This window comes from Falco peregrinus, chromosome 10 (assembly GCF_023634155.1).
Source record: "Falco peregrinus isolate bFalPer1 chromosome 10, bFalPer1.pri, whole genome shotgun sequence".
NCBI lineage: Eukaryota > Metazoa > Chordata > Aves > Falconiformes > Falconidae > Falco > Falco peregrinus.
This window is the reverse complement of record NC_073730.1, coordinates 28,458,292-28,479,190: the sequence shown is the minus strand read 5'-3', so window position 1 is coordinate 28,479,190 and position 20,899 is coordinate 28,458,292. Positions and strand designations below refer to the sequence as shown.

At 40.8% G+C, this 20,899-nt stretch overlaps 2 protein-coding genes across 3 annotated transcripts in view; both read left to right on the top strand.

Moving 5' to 3' along the window:
* Positions 1 to 75: 75 nt before the first annotated feature.
* Positions 76 to 19,536, top strand: ORC1 (origin recognition complex subunit 1). The gene is made up of 17 exons (XM_055814847.1): positions 76 to 221; positions 868 to 972; positions 1,371 to 1,498; positions 2,887 to 3,056; positions 3,500 to 3,869; positions 4,527 to 4,818; positions 6,588 to 6,692; positions 7,049 to 7,244; positions 8,317 to 8,423; positions 9,250 to 9,351; positions 9,860 to 10,031; positions 12,265 to 12,372; positions 13,171 to 13,320; positions 14,583 to 14,702; positions 16,225 to 16,391; positions 17,425 to 17,512; positions 18,924 to 19,536. Exons 2-17 carry the CDS (start codon positions 884 to 886, stop codon positions 19,116 to 19,118), a joined length of 2,559 nt encoding a protein of 852 aa, XP_055670822.1. The 5' UTR covers positions 76 to 221; positions 868 to 883; the 3' UTR covers positions 19,119 to 19,536.
* Positions 19,537 to 20,167: 631 nt separating this feature from the next.
* Positions 20,168 to 20,899, top strand: part of CC2D1B (coiled-coil and C2 domain containing 1B) — a 34,414-nt gene continuing 33,682 nt past the window's right edge. Inside the window, exons 1-2 of one of the 2 annotated variants that reach the window (XR_008748935.1) lie at positions 20,168 to 20,200; positions 20,607 to 20,703. Coding sequence is in view for 1 of the 2 variants with exons in the window: in XM_055814864.1 (XP_055670839.1) it covers positions 20,638 to 20,703 (66 nt within the window). In the remaining variant the exon portion in view is untranslated. The remainder of the gene's footprint in view (positions 20,201 to 20,606; positions 20,704 to 20,899) is intronic. The other variant, XM_055814864.1, reaches the window with a different exon arrangement.

Sequence of the window (20,899 nt, the reverse complement as noted above, 5' to 3'; positions counted from 1 at the left end):
CATCTTATCTCCGGGCCATAACGCCCCTCCCGCCCGCGACTTCGGGCCGCCAGGCGCAAACATGGCGCCGTTCCCGCGCGGCCTCCCCCCGCCTCTTCCGCGCTGTGCGCACGCGGGGCGGTGGGCGGGGCTCCGGCCGGGCTTTGGCGCGAGATTCTATCCCGGTGCTGGCGGGAGCTTACGCCGCCGCTGCCGCGCGCGAGGTTGGCTGAGGCCCCGCGGTGAGTGAGTCCCGCGGCCCGGGGGGGGGCGGGCCCGTGGCGCTGGGAGCGGGTGGCGGGGCGCCCCGGGGTCCCTCTGCCCGGCCCGGTCGCGCTGCTGGCCCCTTCCGACGCCATGGCCCCACCGGGGCGGCGGGCAGCCGGCTCCCTGAGGAGAGCCCTGCCCCGGGGGGCTGGCGCGGGGCGGTGAGGGGGAAGGGCGCTGGGGGTGTGTGGCGTTTTCTTGAGCCCTGCGGCTGGTTTCCAGAGGGGTAATTACTTAGGAGGGAAAGAAACCAAAGTAACTGAAGACCTGAGCATAACCGAGACGTTTCTGACTCGAATCCGCCTGGTCGCTGCGATGGTGTACGAAAACCAGCACGAGGGTCTTAAAGCGGCCGGCGGTGTGCCCCGGCCATCGCGGCGGGTCCCTCGGGTGTGTTAGCCGAGGAATTGCAGTGCATCCACCAATCCACAGCTAAACATCTTCCCTTTTCCTGCTCCCTCGGGGGAGAGGCGCCTGCAGGCTTTGAGGAAGGCAGGCTTCCCTGAATAGGCCTATGCACACTGAAAGAATAGATGGCATGTCTCTGTAGTGGGCCATCTTGAGCCTTTTCCGGCTTCTATTTTTAAATAATAAAAAAAATAACTTGTTTATTTCTTTTAGCTTTTCCTTGGGAATCATGAACACCCGGCAGCAAAGCAAAATTATCCACTCCTGGTGTGGAAGACCCATGTGCTTAGACAGGAAACTCAGGACTTCCCAGTACAAGTAAATAACATTTATTTCTAACTTGCCCAGAGAAACTTCAACAATGAAGGTTTCTTTACCTTTCTGATATCGTTCAGGTTAGCGTGGCAATCGGTGAGGATATGAGTGAGGTTTTGAGCATTGTCTCATGACACTGTATAAGAAAAATGTTGTCACGAAGCTCTTAAATTATAGATTGTATAATGTATAAGCAAAAGCATTTAACCAAATCTGTGAGTAAGAACTGTTTAATTGAAATATATATAAAAGCGTTTAATCGGGGAAACTAAATTGTCATATTTGCAAGAGGGGGCATAACTAGCTACAAAACCGACAGGCCGTCAGCTTTAGTGATATGTGAACTAATGAAGAATATGAAATCCTGATTTTTAATCCGCAATGTGTGTATCGCTTTCTAGGGGAATCCTTATTACATCAGAAAGCAGTGGAACAGAAACCTGTGTACAGCTTGGTGACTTCGTTTTAGTAGAAGGAGAGAATGCAGATCAACCTTTTGTGGCACAAATCCTGAATTTATATGAAGATGGTAAAAGAAATAAATATTTGCTTCCTATCTAAGAAATCATGAAACGTTTTAAAGTTATCTCTTTCGTGGGGATGTAGGTAGCATTAACCCTATATCACTGGCCTGATCTATTAGTGAAATTAAGCTTTGGTAATCACTGCATCGGTATTCACATGTTCCCCAAATATTTGGGGCTGATCACTGATTTCAACTAAATTTGATAGATAAATGGAGAACTTAGAAACATTGAATTCTTACAATCTTTTTGCTTTGTGTCTAATTTAAAATAAATGGTCTGTGAGGAAGACAGTGTGAGCTCATGCTTTATTTAGTGTTTGGAGAGGCTAAATGGAGCAAGAGTACTGCAGCCCTGGAGCTTGCATCTTATTAGATACCAGGTAATTTAGTGATAAGCCTCGAGGCTGAGTAAATGAGGCTGGTTACTTCTGTCCTTTGTAGAACTACTTGTTTATAAATAATTATGAAAAGATAAATTATGGAAGGCGAGCGATACAAAGACTGTGTCTGAGTCTGCATTAGGAGCTACTCATTAGCTATGTCTGATTTCTTTGTACAGCTTTTGATTTTTGTTTTGGACCATTGTAATAATATTTTGAGAGTTTGAAATATGTAATAATGTTTGAGAGTTTACTTTTTTTTAATGTATTTATGTAGCACTCCAGCTTATTTATTTATTAATGCACACTTATTGTACCATAACATTCAGCTCTTTTTTTCCTACTGGAATGAAACCCATGAAACTTCCTTGAAAACAAGATTTTCCTTTTGTTATATATCTTTAACAATTTGTCAAAGATATGTGGCTTTGTTTTCAAAGATGGACACCTTAAAATGTAGAGGGTAACTTAATATTAAATGGTTAATTATAAATGTTCCAACTGTTTCTTTTAACTCTTTCCATACGTAATCTGTAGTGTTTATTCAGACTTTCTCCTAGTTATTTCAACAGCAGGATTCTCTAGTTTGTTAGGCAGTAAGTAAATGTTTCTTGCTTGCTTCTGAAATAACATTGACATTGCAAATAACGTTCTGAAATTTCTTAGTTCTCCTTTTGTCACTGTTTTTGGTTAGCGGGGTTCGCTTAGATCACGTCTATTCAAATAAAGAATGTCTTTATTTGTGATGGTGAAATGGTGGTCTGGAGCTGGTCTCCAGGCATTTTGTGATTGAGACCTTGTGTAGGTGTTATCTCATTCCTTAAGTCTCAACTCAAACAATTTAGCTTAGAAAATGGGAATTGTAATCTCTTATCAGATGTTTTCTCATCTGTGTTCAGGGAGGATTTCTATTCTTGATGGCATTTCAGCTAAAGTCATTGAGGTCTCGTAACAGCTATTTGCGATCCAGTAAAATTCTTAATGTTCAGTGACTCTCTTTTGTGGTTACAGGTTCTCAGAATAAACATGCAGTTGTGCAGTGGTTCTCTCATATTACAGAGATACCTCAGAATAAACGGAGGCTGCTTAAAAGAAAGGTGTCTCCCCAAGAGGTTTTTTTTGATAAAGTTCCTGGCTATGACACTGATATACCTGTGGAGACCATTATTAAAAGGACCACGGTACGTACTGCAAACCCTCTACAAACAGAGCGAACAAAGAAACAGAAACAATTTGAAAAGCATAATAGAATAGCAGCTACTTTATTCCCTCCCAAACCAAATTAATGATGAGTATTCGTTAATGCATTTATCATAGGGCAGGATAGTTGAAAACTTGATATTCTGTCTGTCTTTCATCCCAAAATGATGTTGTTTTTTGACAGCCGGCTGATCTGGAGGTTTGCATGGAAAGTAGTAGTGTGAATGGGAGTCCTGTAGTGCAATAAACTTACACTGGTGTAAATGTAGGTTGAATGTGTTGCCCTTTATAATGAAGGATTGCAGAAGTTCCAACAATAAGATAGATGTGAATAGAAAATAGCTGAATGCTAAGAAAATAGTTGAATGCTAAATTAACAGTAAATGTTAAGATATGTGTGTTTTGGTATTTTCTGTTTTTACAGGTAATACCGCTACATCTGGAAGAGGAACTACCTATTACACTAAACAAGAAACAAACTTTCTGTGTAAAACAGTCTTGGGATGGAAAAGGCTTTAAGACTTTGTCCTCTGACACATTCCTTAAGCTGAAAGAAGCTAGCAAGAAAGGAGGTAACAGCCCAAACTCTTCAAGCTCATTTACTCCTTCAGGCATCGTTTCCCTCCTGAAAAAAGAGACAGAGAGCGTTGTTCAGAGTGCCACAAAAAATGATGAGTTGGAAGTACAATCAAAACGTGGCGATTCAAAGTCCTCCGTCAGGAAGAAGGGATGTTCACAAGGAGTGGCTAATAGCACCAGAACTCTAACAGCAAGGAAGAAGTTACAGTTAAATGGTATGTGTATGGTAATCTGTCCATTCAGTAGTTTTGAATGTAGTATGTTTTGTACCTGTTTGTTTTGGGTAGTTCAAACAATGGTATTCATTCAGTATTCAACGTGAGTATTTTCAGCTACTTTATTCAGGCTTTGGGGTTAGCCCAAGCCTTTTGGGTTCATTAGTTTTTTTATGTCTGTTATTTCAAGCAACTGTACGGCTTATATCCAGTTGCTGTTGCAAATGTTTTATTTGTAACCGCTAAGTCTAAATTAAAGTGCTTGTTGGCTGAAATGCTACCAGTCAGCCTAACTTGATGTCAGAATGCCTCACTTTCTTTAATCTTCTGACTAACGGTGTGCTAGAATGTTTACATTGGGCTGGTTGAATAAGCACATTTGATCCTACATTACATGTCATATTTTCAAACTGAAGCCTAAGTGTAAGTGGTGGAGGCAGGTTAGAAAAACTTAAAAAACGGATTGTATTCTGCTTGGTCATCTTTTTAGAGGAAGTGCATGCCTTCTGGTGATTCAGTTCCTTGTTCCTGGAGTGTAATGCCATCTCCTTTCATTTAAATGACAGGCACTGAACCAGTAGTTTCATGTCTTCTGAACATTAACCAAACCAGCTATATTAAAGCCTGACAAAAATTCATTTTGCTCTTGATTCCTAGGTCCCACACAATCTCTTAACAGCAGGCTCATGGGATGTGAAATTTTGAAACTTCTGGATGACGACTGTGGTGCTATAGCACCGTTAGAACCATCAGCTGCTAAAAGAAAAGTGAGAATCACTGGCGGTTTAGGCTCACCACCAAAAATGCCTCGCACCGATGATAAGTCAGAGTCAGGTTTTGCTACTGAAGAGCGGTGGTTTAGTGATACAGTACAACTATCATCCTATGCTAAGGTCAAATACTCCAGTGGGAAAGCCGGGGATCTTCCTGTGAAAAATGGTACTATAGCGTAAGTGATAGCTTTTCTATAATTATTTTTCTATGGGATCTCTATTTGTATGTAGCTCTCTTTACAGCACACTTATGAAAGACTTTTGGAGAGAAACGCAGGTCAAATCTTGGTGTGTACCATGTTTTGCCCGTTGAGGTCACTGAGAGGAGAGGGGATGGTCTAAACAGTCATGAGTGCACTGTGGTGAGGCTCTAGAAAGCATCTTACTTGGAGGTGAACACATGATTGGGGAGATTGTAGGAGGAGTCGACTTCAAAGATGGATGCAAACAACAGTGCATGGTTACAAGAACAGAGAGAAGATGTTAGAAATGGGAATGGTAGGATAATATGAAAGGAAATTGAAACAATGTTAATTATTATGGTTTGTACTCAGCGACATAGATAAAAATCTGTTTCCCTGCAGTACCTATGTCATACAGGCTGAAGTATCCCCTACTTGTGACTGTTGAGATAACTGTAGAGAGGGGTGTGATTGACCTCGTGAGAGTTGTCATGATAATTGTATATATACTTCCATGCTAGTTTTTATGTAGAAAAGAAATCAAAAAGCATAATTATTCAGGTATATATTCACACAGTCTTTAAAAATTCCATTAAGTTGGGGCAGGAGAAGAATGGATCAGACTTTCTTGTATAAAGTGTTGCAAGGAGCCAAAACACAGTCATTTTCCTCCTTTCAAAAAGTAAAGATATGGATGCAATACTTGGCATCTGCACTCAAGTTTTTGTCATGTATAGCATAAAAACATTTTACTTTTCATCAATAAAATAATGGCATTTCAGTGGTATTTCTAGAGCTAAAGACTTTTCTGAGAACGATCAACAAATTTTTAACATGTTTAACATGTTTGTAATTTATCTCTTTGTGTTCTTTGAACTAGTAGAAAAGCTGTATTAACAGTAAAAAGTTTCGGTGGTACGGATGAAGTGCTCAAGGAATCTTGAAACACAAATAGAAAAATCTATACCAAAGGGCAGATCAGAGATGCCCAAAGAAAATCCTATTTGTCTCCTCTTTCTCTTAAAAACCCAACCCGCCCACCCACCCCCTAAATAACAAACAGACAACCGCCCCCCCCCCCCCCCCAAACAAAACCACAACTGTTCCGAGGCCCTGTCCCTTCAGTTTGGCAGTGTTACATTTGCAAAATAATTTGGCTGCTAATTCAACTGTATCACCATCTATTCAGCGCGCTTCGCTGATGTATGTGTGTCTAACTGGGGAAGTGAGGGAAAGCTGTTAACATGTAGCAGCTGTTAGTCAGTATGAAACAAATTGCTGGTTTTGATTGAGGGTGCACAACGAATTGGTATGATGTTGATAGGGCCCAAGTCAGAGACATCTGTTTTGAACTAATGCTAGTGCAGTCACTATTGTCACAGCATCACAGAGCAGCTAGTAATTCTGACTTGCATGGACTCTGCGTCTCTCTTTAGACTTATCAGCTTAGCTGGTTCACAAAGCTTTATAGAAACATGCTTTACTATAAAAATCTTTACAGTACAGACCGTGAATGAACTATAGTAAATATTTTGTGGGTGTTTTGTTGGTTTTGGGTTTTTTTTTTCCTTGGCAAAGATATATTGGAGAGAGGAAATTGTGCTGCCAGTATCCATGCCGTAGCCAATCTGTAAATAACTAAGCAAGAATTCTTGCTGGATTGACAGCCGTAACAATTGAGCCTGAAGTTTGAAAGGCCTCTCCATCCTTGTAAGTGTGATGCAAAGAGGAAATACAAATAGCTTTGTGTTCTTTCTTTACAGTTTCACTGAATATTTGGCACAGAATTGTCAGAACCTTCTACTGATCCCTCGTTCTCGTAGAATATGTGCACAGAAAACATATGCTCGTATTTCAGAGCAAATCAGGTAAACTTTTGTATCCATGATACTTGATTCAGATTTCTATTGGTAGCTTGAAGCCTTGAGAGTTTGTCCAGCTTAATATTAAAATGCAAATGGTTCTAGAAGTACAACTTAATTACAGTGTAAATAAAAACTGTCTTGTGTTCAGAAACATTAAGTTGACTCATGGTGTTCATCAGCAAACTGACTTCCTTTAAACCAGTCTGTTAAATAACCATGGAAAATTAACAGCTCAAGTGGACAACAATATTGGCTTGCTGATTATGATAACTACAGAAAAAGCTGAAATGTACAAATGATTCTTTGTAGTGTGTAGCGTATGTATTTTTTAAAACTCATGTAATTTCTATTTCTCGTAGCGTATTAAATAAACTAGAGAAAAAGGATTTTCTGACTAGCTCAGATGGCTCTGACTCTTCAAGTAGTGAGGAAGAGGAGAATGATGTGCTCTGTACACTAGAAAAGAAAACCAAATTAAGCAGAACATGCAGCACCCCAAAATCTTCAAGGAAGTCTTCAGTTCACACTCCTGCTAAGACTCTGGAAAAAACTAAGGTTCTATATAAAATTGCTGTTCTTATTATTTCTGAGCCACTTATTTGAATGCTTGATGCCTGTGTACCACAGTTAAATATCTGAATCCCTTAGCTTTTAATGAAACATCTGGATTCGTATGATCTTTGGTATGAGTAGGTTATGCAAACGTATAGAACACTTTGTGTTTTGTGAATGCTCTGACAATGTTGATCAGAAAACTCTGGCCTAAACAGGGAAAATATTGAATTGGGCTGGAGTGGAACAAACTGATGAATCTGTTTATGGCCATCATTTTTACTTTTATTGTAAGCTGTGCACTGAGACATTTAAGTTCTGTTTCTCTAGTCTTCATAGAGTGCAGTCTATATATATAGCAGAAAGCCATAAGACCAACTTTGCTCTTGGCAGTAGAGCTGTCCTGATTCTTGAAAGCTTACTAATGTGCAGATGGTTACCAGTGCAAAAGGGCTGCTCTGTGGTGTTCATGGAGGCACCAAAGTGTGTCCAGCAGTTTCTCATAATGTTGTGGCCGCTGATGGAGATGAGATACCGGACTATGTGAATCTTAGACCTGACTCATTAAGACAGTGTTCGGCACCATAGCCAGGTACATACTGTCAGTGGCTAATTTTTACTCTATACTTATGAAATGTCTAACACAGAAAACCTAGTGTAACTTGTAAGCACAGCAAAGAAGAAGAATAAAGTTATTGTGTGGCTTTTTTGTTTGGACAATGAAATTCAGGTGGTCAATTTCTAGTTGCTTGCTGTTTCTTAAGAACTGGATCAATTTAACACAGCATTTCAGAAAAGCATTAACAATTTAGAAATACTTCAGGCAGTTAAAAGATGTAACTGTCTTTGTTACTACCGCCTTTCCAGTTTCTTTTTTCCCTGAGGAAGAAAAGGCCATGAGGCTTATTTGGTAAATTCCTTTGTAAAGACTGTTTCTTTGTTCATCTGGTACTCTGGCATCCCTGGATAGTCTTTGTGCCTAAGTAATGTTTGAGAAACTTGAATGAATGATCAGTCTCCAACAGAAATAGCTGTATGTAGAAAATTTGTTTGAAGCTATAACTTTTCATTGCAGCCTTTACCAGGAACACCCAAGACACCCCAGAATGCAACTCCTGAAATTCCCAGGCGCAGCTGTGAAGCACAGAAACCAGTTACTATACTAGAAAAAGCCAGATTAAGGTAACGTCTGCTTAGGGGAAAAAATAATCTTTTTTTTGAGTCAGGTATGCATAGATAGCAGTAGGCTATGCTGAAATAGGGAAACGTCATCTTTACAGTTTTGAATAAATTTGGTAAAAATGCCGATTGTTTTGATTTGATTGTACGATACTAGATTTACAAATACTAGTGGTATTTACAATACTACTCTTACAATTTCAAATTGCTATAATTAGTCCATGCTAAGTTCTTCAGAATTAGGTATCTGTCTCTATTCTGAGCAACATTAGGAAAACAAAGATCCTCTTGTATTAGCTTTAGAGTGTAAAGGCACAATATCTGTCTCATCTTGGGGTGTGAAAAAGCTTTACAGGTATGGTAGATGTTCACAGTGGAAGAAAAAAGGCATTCAGGACTGTCTGTATCTTTCAAACTGAGTTTTAGGTTTTTCAGTTTCCTATAAGTGGTCTCCCCTCTTTTACCCGACCTCTATGTTGACTTACACGTTTTTTGTGAATTAAAACATCTAGGTCTTTACTGCTGCATATTCATGCCGTTTGTTTATAAAGATGACTGTTCAGCCACCTTAAAACTTGAAAGCACATGTAGAGAAACTAGGCTATTTCTTTTGGGATACCTGACGTTGGTGTTCAGACTGTATGTAAGAGTAATTTGTATTAAAAGTAAGTATGTAAGATAAATTTGAAAAACTACAGACAACTGTGAAAGGTGGAGCATCTGGCTATTTGTTTTCCTCAGTAGGCCCTTCAGGTAGAACTGCGAAAATGCAAACCTTGTATCTCCTATTTAATTTTTTTCTTTTTTTTTGTTTTTTTTTCATCAAAAGGTTGCATGTTTCTGCTATCCCAGAATCTCTGCCTTGTCGTGAGGAAGAATTCCAGGATATCTATAACTTTGTGGAAAGTAAACTTATTGATGGTACAGGAGGGTGAGTTTGTTGATGAGACTGAGATCATGTCTATCTATGGCATAACAGCAGTCAGACGATGCTACACTTATTTAAAAAGTTATCATTGTTTGGCTGAATCACAGTTCCTAGTTGAATTTTCCTGGTATTTTTCTTCCTTAGGAAGGGTTGTGCATAGAAATAATGTAGCCTCCTTTGTTGTACAGATTCAAATTAAAGACCAAAATATAACTAGTCAATATTAGATGTCTGGGAAACCTTTTTTTTTTTTTTAAAAAAAAAAAGGTTTCCCAAGTTACATTTATAAAGTATTTTAAGTTGTTAATTGCTTCAGGAATAATAAAAATCCTCATGATTTTCCAATGTTATGTGTCCCAGTTTGCAAATGAAGACTGAAATATAGGGAATTGCCTGGAGTGACAGGGTAGTAGTATTCAGGGTTGGTCTCAGAGCACAGGAATTCCAGCTCATTAATCCTAGGAGGATTATATTTTGCTCAGGCTGCTAAAAAGGCATTCTCTTTTTGTAGGTGCATGTACATATCTGGAGTGCCTGGAACAGGTAAAACTGCAACTGTTCATGAAGTAATTCACTGTCTTCAGCAAGCTGCAGAAAATGATGACATACCATCATTCCAGTTTGCAGAGATCAATGGCATGAAGCTGACTGACCCTCACCAAGCTTATGTGCAGATACTACAGGTAAGTAAAGCCTCTTCAGTGGCTCTCTGGTTTGAAAGAAGAGATCTTATGCTTTACCATTCAGATCCTCAATGTGCTACAGTATTCAAGGCACTCAACATATCAATACTTCCAAGTAGTCCCTCTGAGAGACTGTATGCTTTTATCTTAGAGCAGGTTTAAAAAATAATTAACTTTAAGGCCATGGCCAACTTCTTGGAACTATTTTGCTTTCAGCTGCATAAGGGCAGTGGGTGGGGAGTAGCCTGATCTATTACGTCCACTCAGGTTGAAAAAAAATCTAAACCAGATTCTTCTTGTATTTCCCCTTTTATAAGTTTTCCTGCACATGTATGCTTAAAAAGTTACTGAGATGACAACTCTGGAAGTCAGTGTGGCAGTAGAATAATTACTAATCAATTGTACAATCAATTACAATACAATCAATTGGTCTGTCATAATAACAATCCAGCTAAAGAGGGGCCATCTCTGTCAACAATACTGCATTTCAGATTTTCATGACAAACTAGTCTGAGCTTACTGACTGTGCTTGCTTTTGTACAGGTGTGAATTAACCTTCTGAGGCCTGGATTAAGATCAGCCATTAGGTGTTAGACAGTAATCGCTCAAGAGCTTTGTCAGTTTAGGCTAACTTTAAGCCAGTGACCTGGAAATGAAATGATTTTCTGAAGCATCTATTCCAGTTTCTTATAACCTTCCACTCAGTCTATTTGACATCTTCTATCTGAGCAGGAAGTGGCGTACGTTGTTCTGATACCCCTGTCCTCATAGCTGGGAGCTAAGTTTACATATTTGCACCCTTTCCTCAAACCAGCATAGACAGTGTCTTGCTGAGGGATTTGTTGTAGCCAGGTGACTGTTTCTTTAGCATAGTGAAAAGTTTCATGACAATTACCTTATTTCATGCTAATGTTAATGTATTTTAATACTCTTTCTTCCTATCCTGTTCAGCATAAAATTTTAAAATTAAAGAAAAATAGGCCTTTGGCAGTAAAATTTGTTGCCCTTCCCCCCACAGACCCTGAGCTCTTTAAGCTAGCCCAATTAAATATCCTTCAGGGGAGCACGTAGTCAAATGAATGATTTATTTCTCCGATTCCTTCTGCTTCAGCTGTTATCCAAGTACCCTAGCTAGGCTGCTGCTACTTTTCTGATTGCCCTGTCTCTTGCTGCGGGTTAGTCTGAAACTCCAGTTTGCTGATATTTCTTTGCATGACAAGCAAATTATGGAGTGTTCACTACTGGAGTTACTTCACTCTCATAGGAAAGTTCTATAGAGAAGGAACAGGTACAGGAATGGCTGGACAGGTGAAGGAGATAAGATTAACTGGGGTTGCAGTAGTGTGACAATTCCACTGCAACATGCTGAACTCTGGTATATTGGATTCCCAGTTACAGAGCTGTGAAATCAGGATCCTCTGGGATCCACCTGCTTTGTATGACTGATTCACACTGTCCTGACTGAATTGGAAACATGAAGCAAGTATAGATTATACATTGTTGTCATGCTCTGGCTTGTTTAATAATTATTGAATTCTCAGGTTAGTTTTCAGGGTATTCTGGAAAGCAAATACAATTTTCAAATACAATGTTTATTTTGCTTTACAGCTTGACTCTGAACTATGTTGAACAATAGATTTAACATATATAGTGTACTTTTGAAATACCATGCCTTAATTGCTGTATATCTTTGGACCTGCAGAGGAAGAGGTAATGTACAGTCAGCTGTCAGCTCATCTGTTTTCCTACGTAGGTTATTGTAGAAGTAGTTCTTGTAGAAGATGGGTTTTTAGCTTAGGGTTGAATAAATTATTTAGTTCCAGATCCTGCTGATGATTAATATTTTAGTAGGAGTCCCAAGATTACTGAAGTCAGGCTATTCATGTCAACTGACCTAGGTTTTCAATAGGTGTTTTGCATTCAGAGGGAGACACCCTTGAGGTACTAGGTTTAGAGTCCTGAGACTGGGTTCAGGATTTCTTAACACATCTGTATTTCAGACAAATTGCAGGAAGTTGTGTTGGCCTTCCTTTTTAGCGATGTGCCTTTGGCTTCTGTTCTCCTTTATGGACAGGTTCTAGTAGATCTGAATGCATTATGAGCTACTTTTTCATTTTGTTACTCCATCCACCCCACACCATTCAGATGTTTGGTGTTGATTGGTAGAGAAAAGTTAAGAGTTAAACTTCCTATTGGTGTGATTAACCTGCAACATTGTTTAATCTTTGTCCAGTTACTGACAGGTCAGAAGGTGACAGCAACCCATGCTGCAGTACTATTGGAAAAACTGTTCTGTACACCCGGACCAAAGAAGAAGACCACAGTGCTGATAGTGGATGAGGTGAGACAAAGAATTCTTCCTTTTCTTTCCTGGAAGTGTTGTAAGAAATGAGTTTTTTGAGGATGGAAAAAGACAAATTGTTCATGCTTAGACTATATATATATATATATACACATATAGATCCATGTATATGTGATATAAAAGAGAAATAGTCTTTGGAGAGAAGACAAACTAATAGCTCTTTTTAGCCTTATTAGAAAACTGAATCTAAATGGGTAAGTGTCCTGTTGCCGTATTGTTCTCTGCCTTGGATTTCTCATTGGTTTTACGTTTTGTTTTGGTCCAAGTCATGGAATGAATTGTTCTGTCAAGTCCTAAATACCATATAATTCAACTGGATTTTGTCTGGAAGCTGCTGCTTTTCCAGTGAGAAAACACAGTGAAAATAAGTCGTGTCCAGTTTTGAAATTCCTTGAATGCGTTATGTTCACTAATAAACCAATGCATGCTTGTTTTTTTTGCTATAAGCTACTTGAATTTTTCACATGGAGGGTCTTTGAATGTTGTTAGATATAGTATTGAGTAGTGTTTAAAAACTCCAGCTGTTTAATCACTCTACTGTGATGAATACTTTCAAAGCATCTAGTAGGACCGTGCTTCTCCAAAAGAGATTAGAGCCCTAATTCAGAAAATGCAGTCCTATTAGTAAATGGATAAAGGAAACACAACAGAGACAGTTTGTGCAGAATCACATAAGAAGTCTTCTGTGGCAGAGCTAGTAGCTCTCTCAAACCCCCATCAGGTTTTGTAAATACAAGGCTGTTCTTTTTCAGTCTAATTCTCTTTCTGTCTCTGCAGCTTGATCTTCTGTGGACCCGGAAGCAGAATGTGATGTACAATTTATTTGACTGGCCAACTCGGAAGCACTCAAAGTTAATCATCTTGGCCATTGCTAACACCATGGACTTGCCGGAGAGAATAATGATGAACAGAGTATCTAGCAGGCTGGTATGTCCTAACAGTTTTGTTGCTATGCTATAACATGATAATAGATTAAATACTGTAAGCAATCAGAAGTAATCCAGGGGAAAAGTAGGAGTCATTACATCAGAGGCTGAACGATGCTTTTATAATTTCCTCTCCAGAGGGCTGATAACGAACACATAAATCTTAGCAAAGTAAGTTGTGGAGCCAGCTTGCTAATCAGATTTTATGCTGTGTAAGTACACTATGTTCTTGTAAGAATGAATTAAGAGTGCAGATGTCTTTTTAAACATAGTTTAATCATATTAAGAGTAATCAAATGCCATGCTTCATGGTTAAGCTGCTTACTCTAGAGTTCAGAAGAATTCTCTTCTGGTTTCCTTTCCTCTTTCCCCTTTCATTCCAGACACCTAGTTACTTCTCTCTATTTGCCATCATCAGCTGGTAGATTTTCCTTGTTGGATACCATTGGACAGAAAGTTGGGTGCACTCTACACCTCTGCATCTCTGTTGAATACATTTTCCTAACTCATCTCTTCATCACTGCTCTAAAAGTGATTTGCAAAAAGTGTTCTGTGCCTCTCTCCATCCCTCTGACTCAAAAATAGTTCCACAGCATGTGAATTGCTTTCCCCCGCCTGCTAAAGCTGCAGATCAGCTGAGTCTGTATAGTCATGAGAGAAAAGAATTTTGCATAAGAAATGCAAAACTCGGGCCTCCTGTGGAATATGAAAGGCTGTGCACCATCTACAATGTAGATCGTTCTTCTCATCTTAAAGCAGTTTCTGTTAGCTTGAGGCAGAAGAGGATTTGTAATTGTTGGCTAATTGCTAATGTGAAGTCAGTAGTATGATTCTTATCCATGTATACAGATTTGCTGAAGGACAGGTGGATATTTTGTCATAACTTCTGCTGTTACTGTATTACAATCAGAAAAAAATCTCTTGTAACCAGAAGATTTTCATATCAGGTGGTTCTAAATTTGCTTACAAATTTTGTGAGAGGAATTTGAAGTCTAATAGTAGCCACACTTGCTCCTCAGTCCTTTCAGTGGGGAGGTCCAATCAGTGGTCCTCACTTAGTCACAGTTTTGTGGATTTGCATGTTTATTTCACAAATACAAAGTGGAAGAATAGATTAAAGCATACCACTTGGAGGGGAAGAATGTGAGAGAAGGAATTGCTCCCACCAGAGAAAATTAAACCAACAATACCAGCTATGCTTGAGCAGTTGAGAGTTTTCAAGCACTACAGATGCTTTTAACTGTATTGTATTATTTACTATAGGGCCTCACCAGAATGTCCTTTCAGCCTTACACCTACAAACAGTTACAGCAAATTATTTCATCCAGGCTGAACAACTTGAAGGCATTTGAAGAGGATGCAATTCAGCTGGTTTCCAGAAAGGTAAGCACAGTACAGCTGTGTGTCATTTGTGTTGTGCTAGGTAAAGGGGCCAGGGCTGGGGGCGAGGTGTGTGCCACTGTTGGGAAAGCTTTGTAACAGTAGTCAGACCGGGTTCTGTGGTTGTGTTCTGTATTGGAGACAAGTGGGGCACAAGTAGGAGATCATACACTATGCTCTCTCTAAAGTAAGGGGGGTATTTTTTCAGGAAACATTGCTAAAGCAGCGTCTTTGCTTTTTCCACCTACTTCGAGAAGGCAGGAGTATATTCCAGGAGCTGGAGGCACGACAACAAGAGTTGTGATAAGGCATAATGATAAGATGTCTCAGTGTTTGGCACAATGTGAGTCGTTGGATGATCTTGAAAAAAACCCTGGTATGCCAGTGGCAGTGGAAATACCCCTATTTTCTTTCTCAAGATGTTTAAAGCCTTGGTATAACAGACAGTACTTACTCTGATGCCAGTCTTAATACTCACTTGCAGAAAAAAATAAATAATGCATTAGGAATCAGTAGCTTCTCAAATTGAGATGTATGCATTGCTTAGTATCCTATGTTAGCAATTCTACATGAAAATAATCTATTTAAATTGTTAGAACATTTGTCAACCACTATATGCTTAAACAACTTCTTCTAAGCATCAGTGTAGCATTAAAGAAAAGAGTACTCCTAAATGTCAGAGGTGTAAAAATAAGCATTTGTTTTGTTATGAAGGAACCACCTTTTTGTAAGAGTAGTAGTGATAATTTTGCAGACTGAATAATCTGCAGTATTTTCCTTCAGAAAATATAGAAAAATAACTTGCAATTAGATTTATCTAAAGAGTTTCTCATTCTTGGCTCCAGCTGGGTTCTAATGTTTTCATGTGTTACCAGCACCTACTGGGAAAACTAGGCCAGTACTGTATCTAGTGAATGCTCACAGCTTTATTAAAATTGTGAACCACAAGTGGGGTTTCAAGAAATACTTGGTTACAGAAATTTCAGACACCTAAAAATGTTTGGGCACTTGTGAATGTAAATTCACAATCCCAGACGTTTCTTTGAGACTTAGTAAAAAATATTAGTGTGCTCTTAATGTCAGCATTCTATTGAGTTACGGAAAAACTGAAGAGTTTTTTGCCCCCTTCCCCCCCACCTGAACCTGAATTGTGATAGGGTATTTTATTTCTGAAAACTTTTGAAGTGCTCACATTGGATTTCCTGAATTTGGTGGGTTTTTTTTTTTTAGCCTCTGACTTCTGTGGTTCTAGAAAAAAGCTCAGTCTTGAATTTGTGATGACAACATTGGAATGGGAGTATAGGATGGTTGCTTGTGTTGGTTTTGGTCAATAAGATCGCTATTTAAAATCAGGGGTTCTGGTAGCATCATTCACAGTAGCATTGCTGTCCTGTTTTGTGGTCAGGTTGGTTTTGGGGTTTTCTTTGTCTGTTGGTTCTTGCTGAACTCTTTTAATTTTGTTTTGTTTTTTTTCCCCTCAACTTACAGGAAATATTGCTACAAACCTGTCAATGTTTACTTTCAGGTTGCAGCACTGTCTGGTGATGCAAGGCGTTGCCTTGATATCTGCAGAAGGGCCACTGAGATATGTGAGTTTGCTAGCCGAAAGAGAACCCAGGAAATAGTCAGGATGGCCCACATTACTGAAGCCATAGATGAAATGTTTTCATCACCATATATAAATGTAATCAGGTAAAAACATTTCTCAGAGGAATTTCTTGGCTTTTGTGTCTTTTCTTTTCCACTGGGCTACTTTTTCAAAAACATTGGATCTGTCCTCGCCACTCTTTGGGAATCTCTGATGCATCATGCTTTGTTGAAGCATCATACAAAACAAACCTTGCAGCACAGCTAGAAGAGGAGGGGGCGCTGCTGAAATTTCCTGATTGTCATTTATTTTGCTGTACAGCAGTTTCCACGTACATATATTTGAATTCCTTCCACTGGAACTAAATCTGGAGGGTACACTCAGGAGTCCGCAACTACAAACAGTACTGGTTATTCAGCATACTGGAGCTGGGCTGAAGGAAAAACCCGTCGGATACGTGTAGTTTAGGCATTGGGTCCTCAAGAGTCAACTCCTCCCCTCTCCATACGTGCTTGTGTTACGCCACTCACCGTCTTTCCTCGCTTATGTGCAGCCACAGGTGTCTGAGCAGAATGCAAGGCTTTCCTGTTTGGTTTCTTTAACATCAATAGATTGTTAGGACTTCCAAAAGGTTTCCTGAAGGAATGCCTGTGAGGAATTCTGTTACCCTTCTGTGGTCTGCACAGGCTGTAACTGGTGAAGCGCTTCACCGATTTCTGGTCAAAGGAAAAAGAATCTGTTTCATCAAGGGTTGCGGGGGGAGACTAAGGGGTGCAAGTAATGATATTTTGCTGGATATGTAAGTACTGCTTTTGCTGTGCTACTTGTGCCTGAAAACTTCAATGTTCATTTGTTAATTCATAAATGTAGGTTGACCATAACAACCAGAACGTGTATGATGTATGGAATGAGATGTTGTGTTTGGATGTGTTGACAGAGGGGTGAGGTGAAATGCAGTGTGGTGCCAGAGTTGCAGGCTGTAATATAAGGGCTAGCTGACATAAACTGGCCCTGTAAAAAATAACCTGCATTTAAGTATGTGGTTACCAAGAAATTTCCCTTCCAGACTTCATCCTCATGTTTTGTAACTTCTGAACCTCACTGATTAATTTTTATCTGCTTTGTTTTGATATTCAGGAATGCCTCGTTGCATGAACAAATATTTCTGAAAGCAGTTTTGGCAGAGTTTCGCAGGGCAGGAGTTGAGGAGGCAACAGTTCAAGAGGTATGTTCATGTTTTGGAGCACTTTTTGGTTTTTTCCTCCTTAAAATAGAGGGAGGCATTGTCAAGATTCAGGCAAAAGTGTATGTATTTAAATACTTGGGATTTTTATTCTGAAAATTTGATGGAAGACAATATGATGGCAGGGGCATGGCTGTCCAGGCCAGGTGTAAATTCTTAATTGAATGCAACCACCAGTTTTTCAATGGAACCAAATACATACAATTGAAAACACTGGCTGTTGTATTAATGTTACAAGTGATCTGGATCACAGAGTGGTTAACTTTTTTTTTTTTTGGCATGCATCTGAAAAAATTACATGCCTCCAGTAAACATGCTTTGTAACAGGAAAAATGAAAGAGAACCTGAAAATATCAGGCAGCATAGTTCAAGGAGGAAAACTGAAGGCTGATTCCAACTTCTGTAGCGCTGCCTGTTTCCACAGAGGCGGGTGTATCACTAGTAGCTGCATTTTTTTAGTAGACCCATAAAACACTTGGCACCACCAGAGCTGTGAAGAGTGCGCATAGTCCCTTTCATGATTCATAGTATGGAAGCTAAATGTTATAAAAACATTTATAATGATGTATTATTTATATATAAGATAACCTGCTAGGTTCATCTGGTTCTACAGGTTTGTAAACAAGCATTTTAATTGCATAATCCGTTTCTGGCTCCTGAGCATCTGTATCAGTTGACTGCACAGATACACTGGGCCAGGGGTTCTTGAACTTCAAAGGATATTTTAGGCTGCTTTGTTACACTTTTCCCTTAGTTTTCCTCTTAACACCAAAAGGGTTTTCTTCTGCTTTTTCTAAATAGAAAAGCAGAAGACCCCAACTGATTCTTGTTACATTCATGATTTGTAACAAGTGCATTCTCCTGTGCTTAAAGGTGTAGCATGCCTTTCTAAGTTGCGATCTTTCATATGTGTAGTTGGTGTGACGTGTTTCCTGGGCCTGAAGATCACATCTGAGTGAACTGCTAATCACTCAATAATTAATTGTGTGTCAGCCCTAATCAGCTGGGTAAGATTTAGTCCACATAGTCCAGGGGAGAAGAGGTGTATTAACAAATAAAACGATCTAGTTAAGAAATTGCAGGCAAGGTAGGTTGCTCATTGTTTTGCTTTTTGGCTATATAAAAAAGGAAACTATAGCTCTGAATTGTTGCTTCCTTGAGAAAGTCCTAACAGTTTGTGCTAAACCAGCAGTGTGTGTGCATTTCAGCTGGATAGAGTGGGGCTAGTTTTTCCTCCCTTCCCACAGACTGCGAGAGAAGGAAGCTTCTTGCTTTCTCACCTTGGCATACTCAATTGCAGCCGGAGATAAACATGACCAGAGTCCTTTTCTCTCTCTCTCTCTCCACCCTCTCTTTGTGTGTTGTTGGTTTTTTTTTTTAAAAAAAACCCCAGATCTATCGTCAACACATAGCGCTGTGTAGAATGGAAGGCAGGCAAAGCCCCACGCTGTCAGGAGTGATGGCAATTTGTTCAAGACTTGGAGCCTGCAGGCTGCTGCTGCTGGAGTCGAGTAAAAAGTATCTTCATATGCGGGTGCGACTGAATATCAGCCAGGACGACATCATGTATGCACTCAAGGATGAATAGAGATTTTAATTATTTTTAATATGTATAAATATTTTAAGTGTTGCCAACTTTTTAATTGTCAATGAAATGATAATAGCAGAATGTTGGTGGGTTTTTTAACACTAAGTTTAAATGTTTGGTGTATAAAGCAGTTGTTATAATAAAGCATTTTATTTCATATACCTAAAATACTTTAAAGCAAACTTATAAAGAGATATTTTTATGAGCTGGTAACTAGTTTCCTTTCAGCTGAGGTGTATGGACTTGAAATTGATTATTTGCATCACTCCTCATGCTAAGGAGCTTTGTGTTTTGTTTTGTTGGGTTTTTTTGTTTTTTGTTAAGACTAGTAGTGTCTTTGTGGCATTGGAGTTTGTGCAGCTTTTCTCCATTGACGTTTGTTGAGTATTAAAGACATAAAGCGATGTGCTTAAATTTACATTACTGATAATGTGAAGGATCTTTCAGTTAAGCAATCAAGAGCTGACTATTTGAGCTGGAGAGACTGCTACCAGGGAAGTAAAAATACCAGAAGAAATTTATCATTCAAATAACCAACTTTTGCCGCTTTTTTGCCGCTTTTTTGCCGCTTTTTTGCCGCTTTTTTGCCGCTTTTTTGCCGCTTTTTTGCCGCTTTTTTGCCGCTTTTTTGCCGCTTTTTTGCCGCTTTTTTGCCGCTTTTTTGCCGCTTTTTTGCCGCTTTTTTGCCGCTTTTTTGCCGCTTTTTTGCCGCTTTTTTGCCGCTTTTTTGCCGCTTTTTTGCCGCTTTTTTGCCGCTTTTTTGCCGCTTTTTTGCCGCTTTTTTGCCGCTTTTTTGCCTGAAAGAATCGCTCTGGGGTAGCGCAGCCCTGCCGCAGTCAGACTGCTCGCCAAAGGGCGTTAGTCATTTGGCCACGGGCCGTTCGAAAATGCTGTTTTTTCCAAGCTGTCGCTGTGAGCGCGCTCCCGAGATGGCTCGTGGCGCGGGCTGCTGCCCCGCCCCGCGCCCGCCCCCGGCCCGCCCCGCGCAGGCGCGTGCCGCCTTGGAGCCGCGGCCGAGGCGTCTCCGGGCCGGGCGGGCGCTGCGTCGCCGGGCGCTTTTGCGCGGGCGGCGGCGGGCTGAGGCGAGCGGCGGCGGGGGGCTGAGGCGAGCGGCGGCGGCCGCTGTCTGACCGGCGCTCAGCCTGCCGCCTGCGGCGGGACCGGGAGCGCTCCACAGGGCACGGGGCGGGCCGGGCTGCCCTGCCCTCCCGCGGCGCTGGGGCCGGCGGGGGGTCCCGCCGTTGCCGCCCGCCCGCGCCGGGGGGGAGCGCGGTAGCGGCGGGTGCGAGTCCCCTCAGGCGGAGGGAGGGCGCGGCCGGGCCGGGCGCCCGGCGGGGCAGGCCTGGGCCCCGGGGAGCGCCTTGGGTGGGGGGTGCCCCGTGCCGCGGGTGGGTGCCGGTAACGGCCTGGGGGATGTGCGCAGCCTGCTTCCTCCGGGCTGCCGGGCCGGGCACTGACGCTCAATTTCGTGTGCTCTCCGTCCCTCAGAGACACGATCTTCTCGAATTCATGAACCAGCATGCTTGGCAGGAGACCTAAAAAAAGCCCTCAGGCAAAGGGCCAGGGAGCTGCAGTTGCAAAGCAGGTAAGGAAGGCAAAGGGCCAGGGAGATGTGGTTGCAAAGCAAGCAGGGAAACCTCCTAATCCTGCTGCTCGTCGGGGTGGCTTCGCTCAGGGCTCTTGCTGCTGTTTTTCTGTTAGAATCTCCCAGGCGTTAATAAGATATTGCAGGACCGTGAAAAAATTTAAATTGTGTGGTGCCTTTTTTCCTGCTTCCTCCT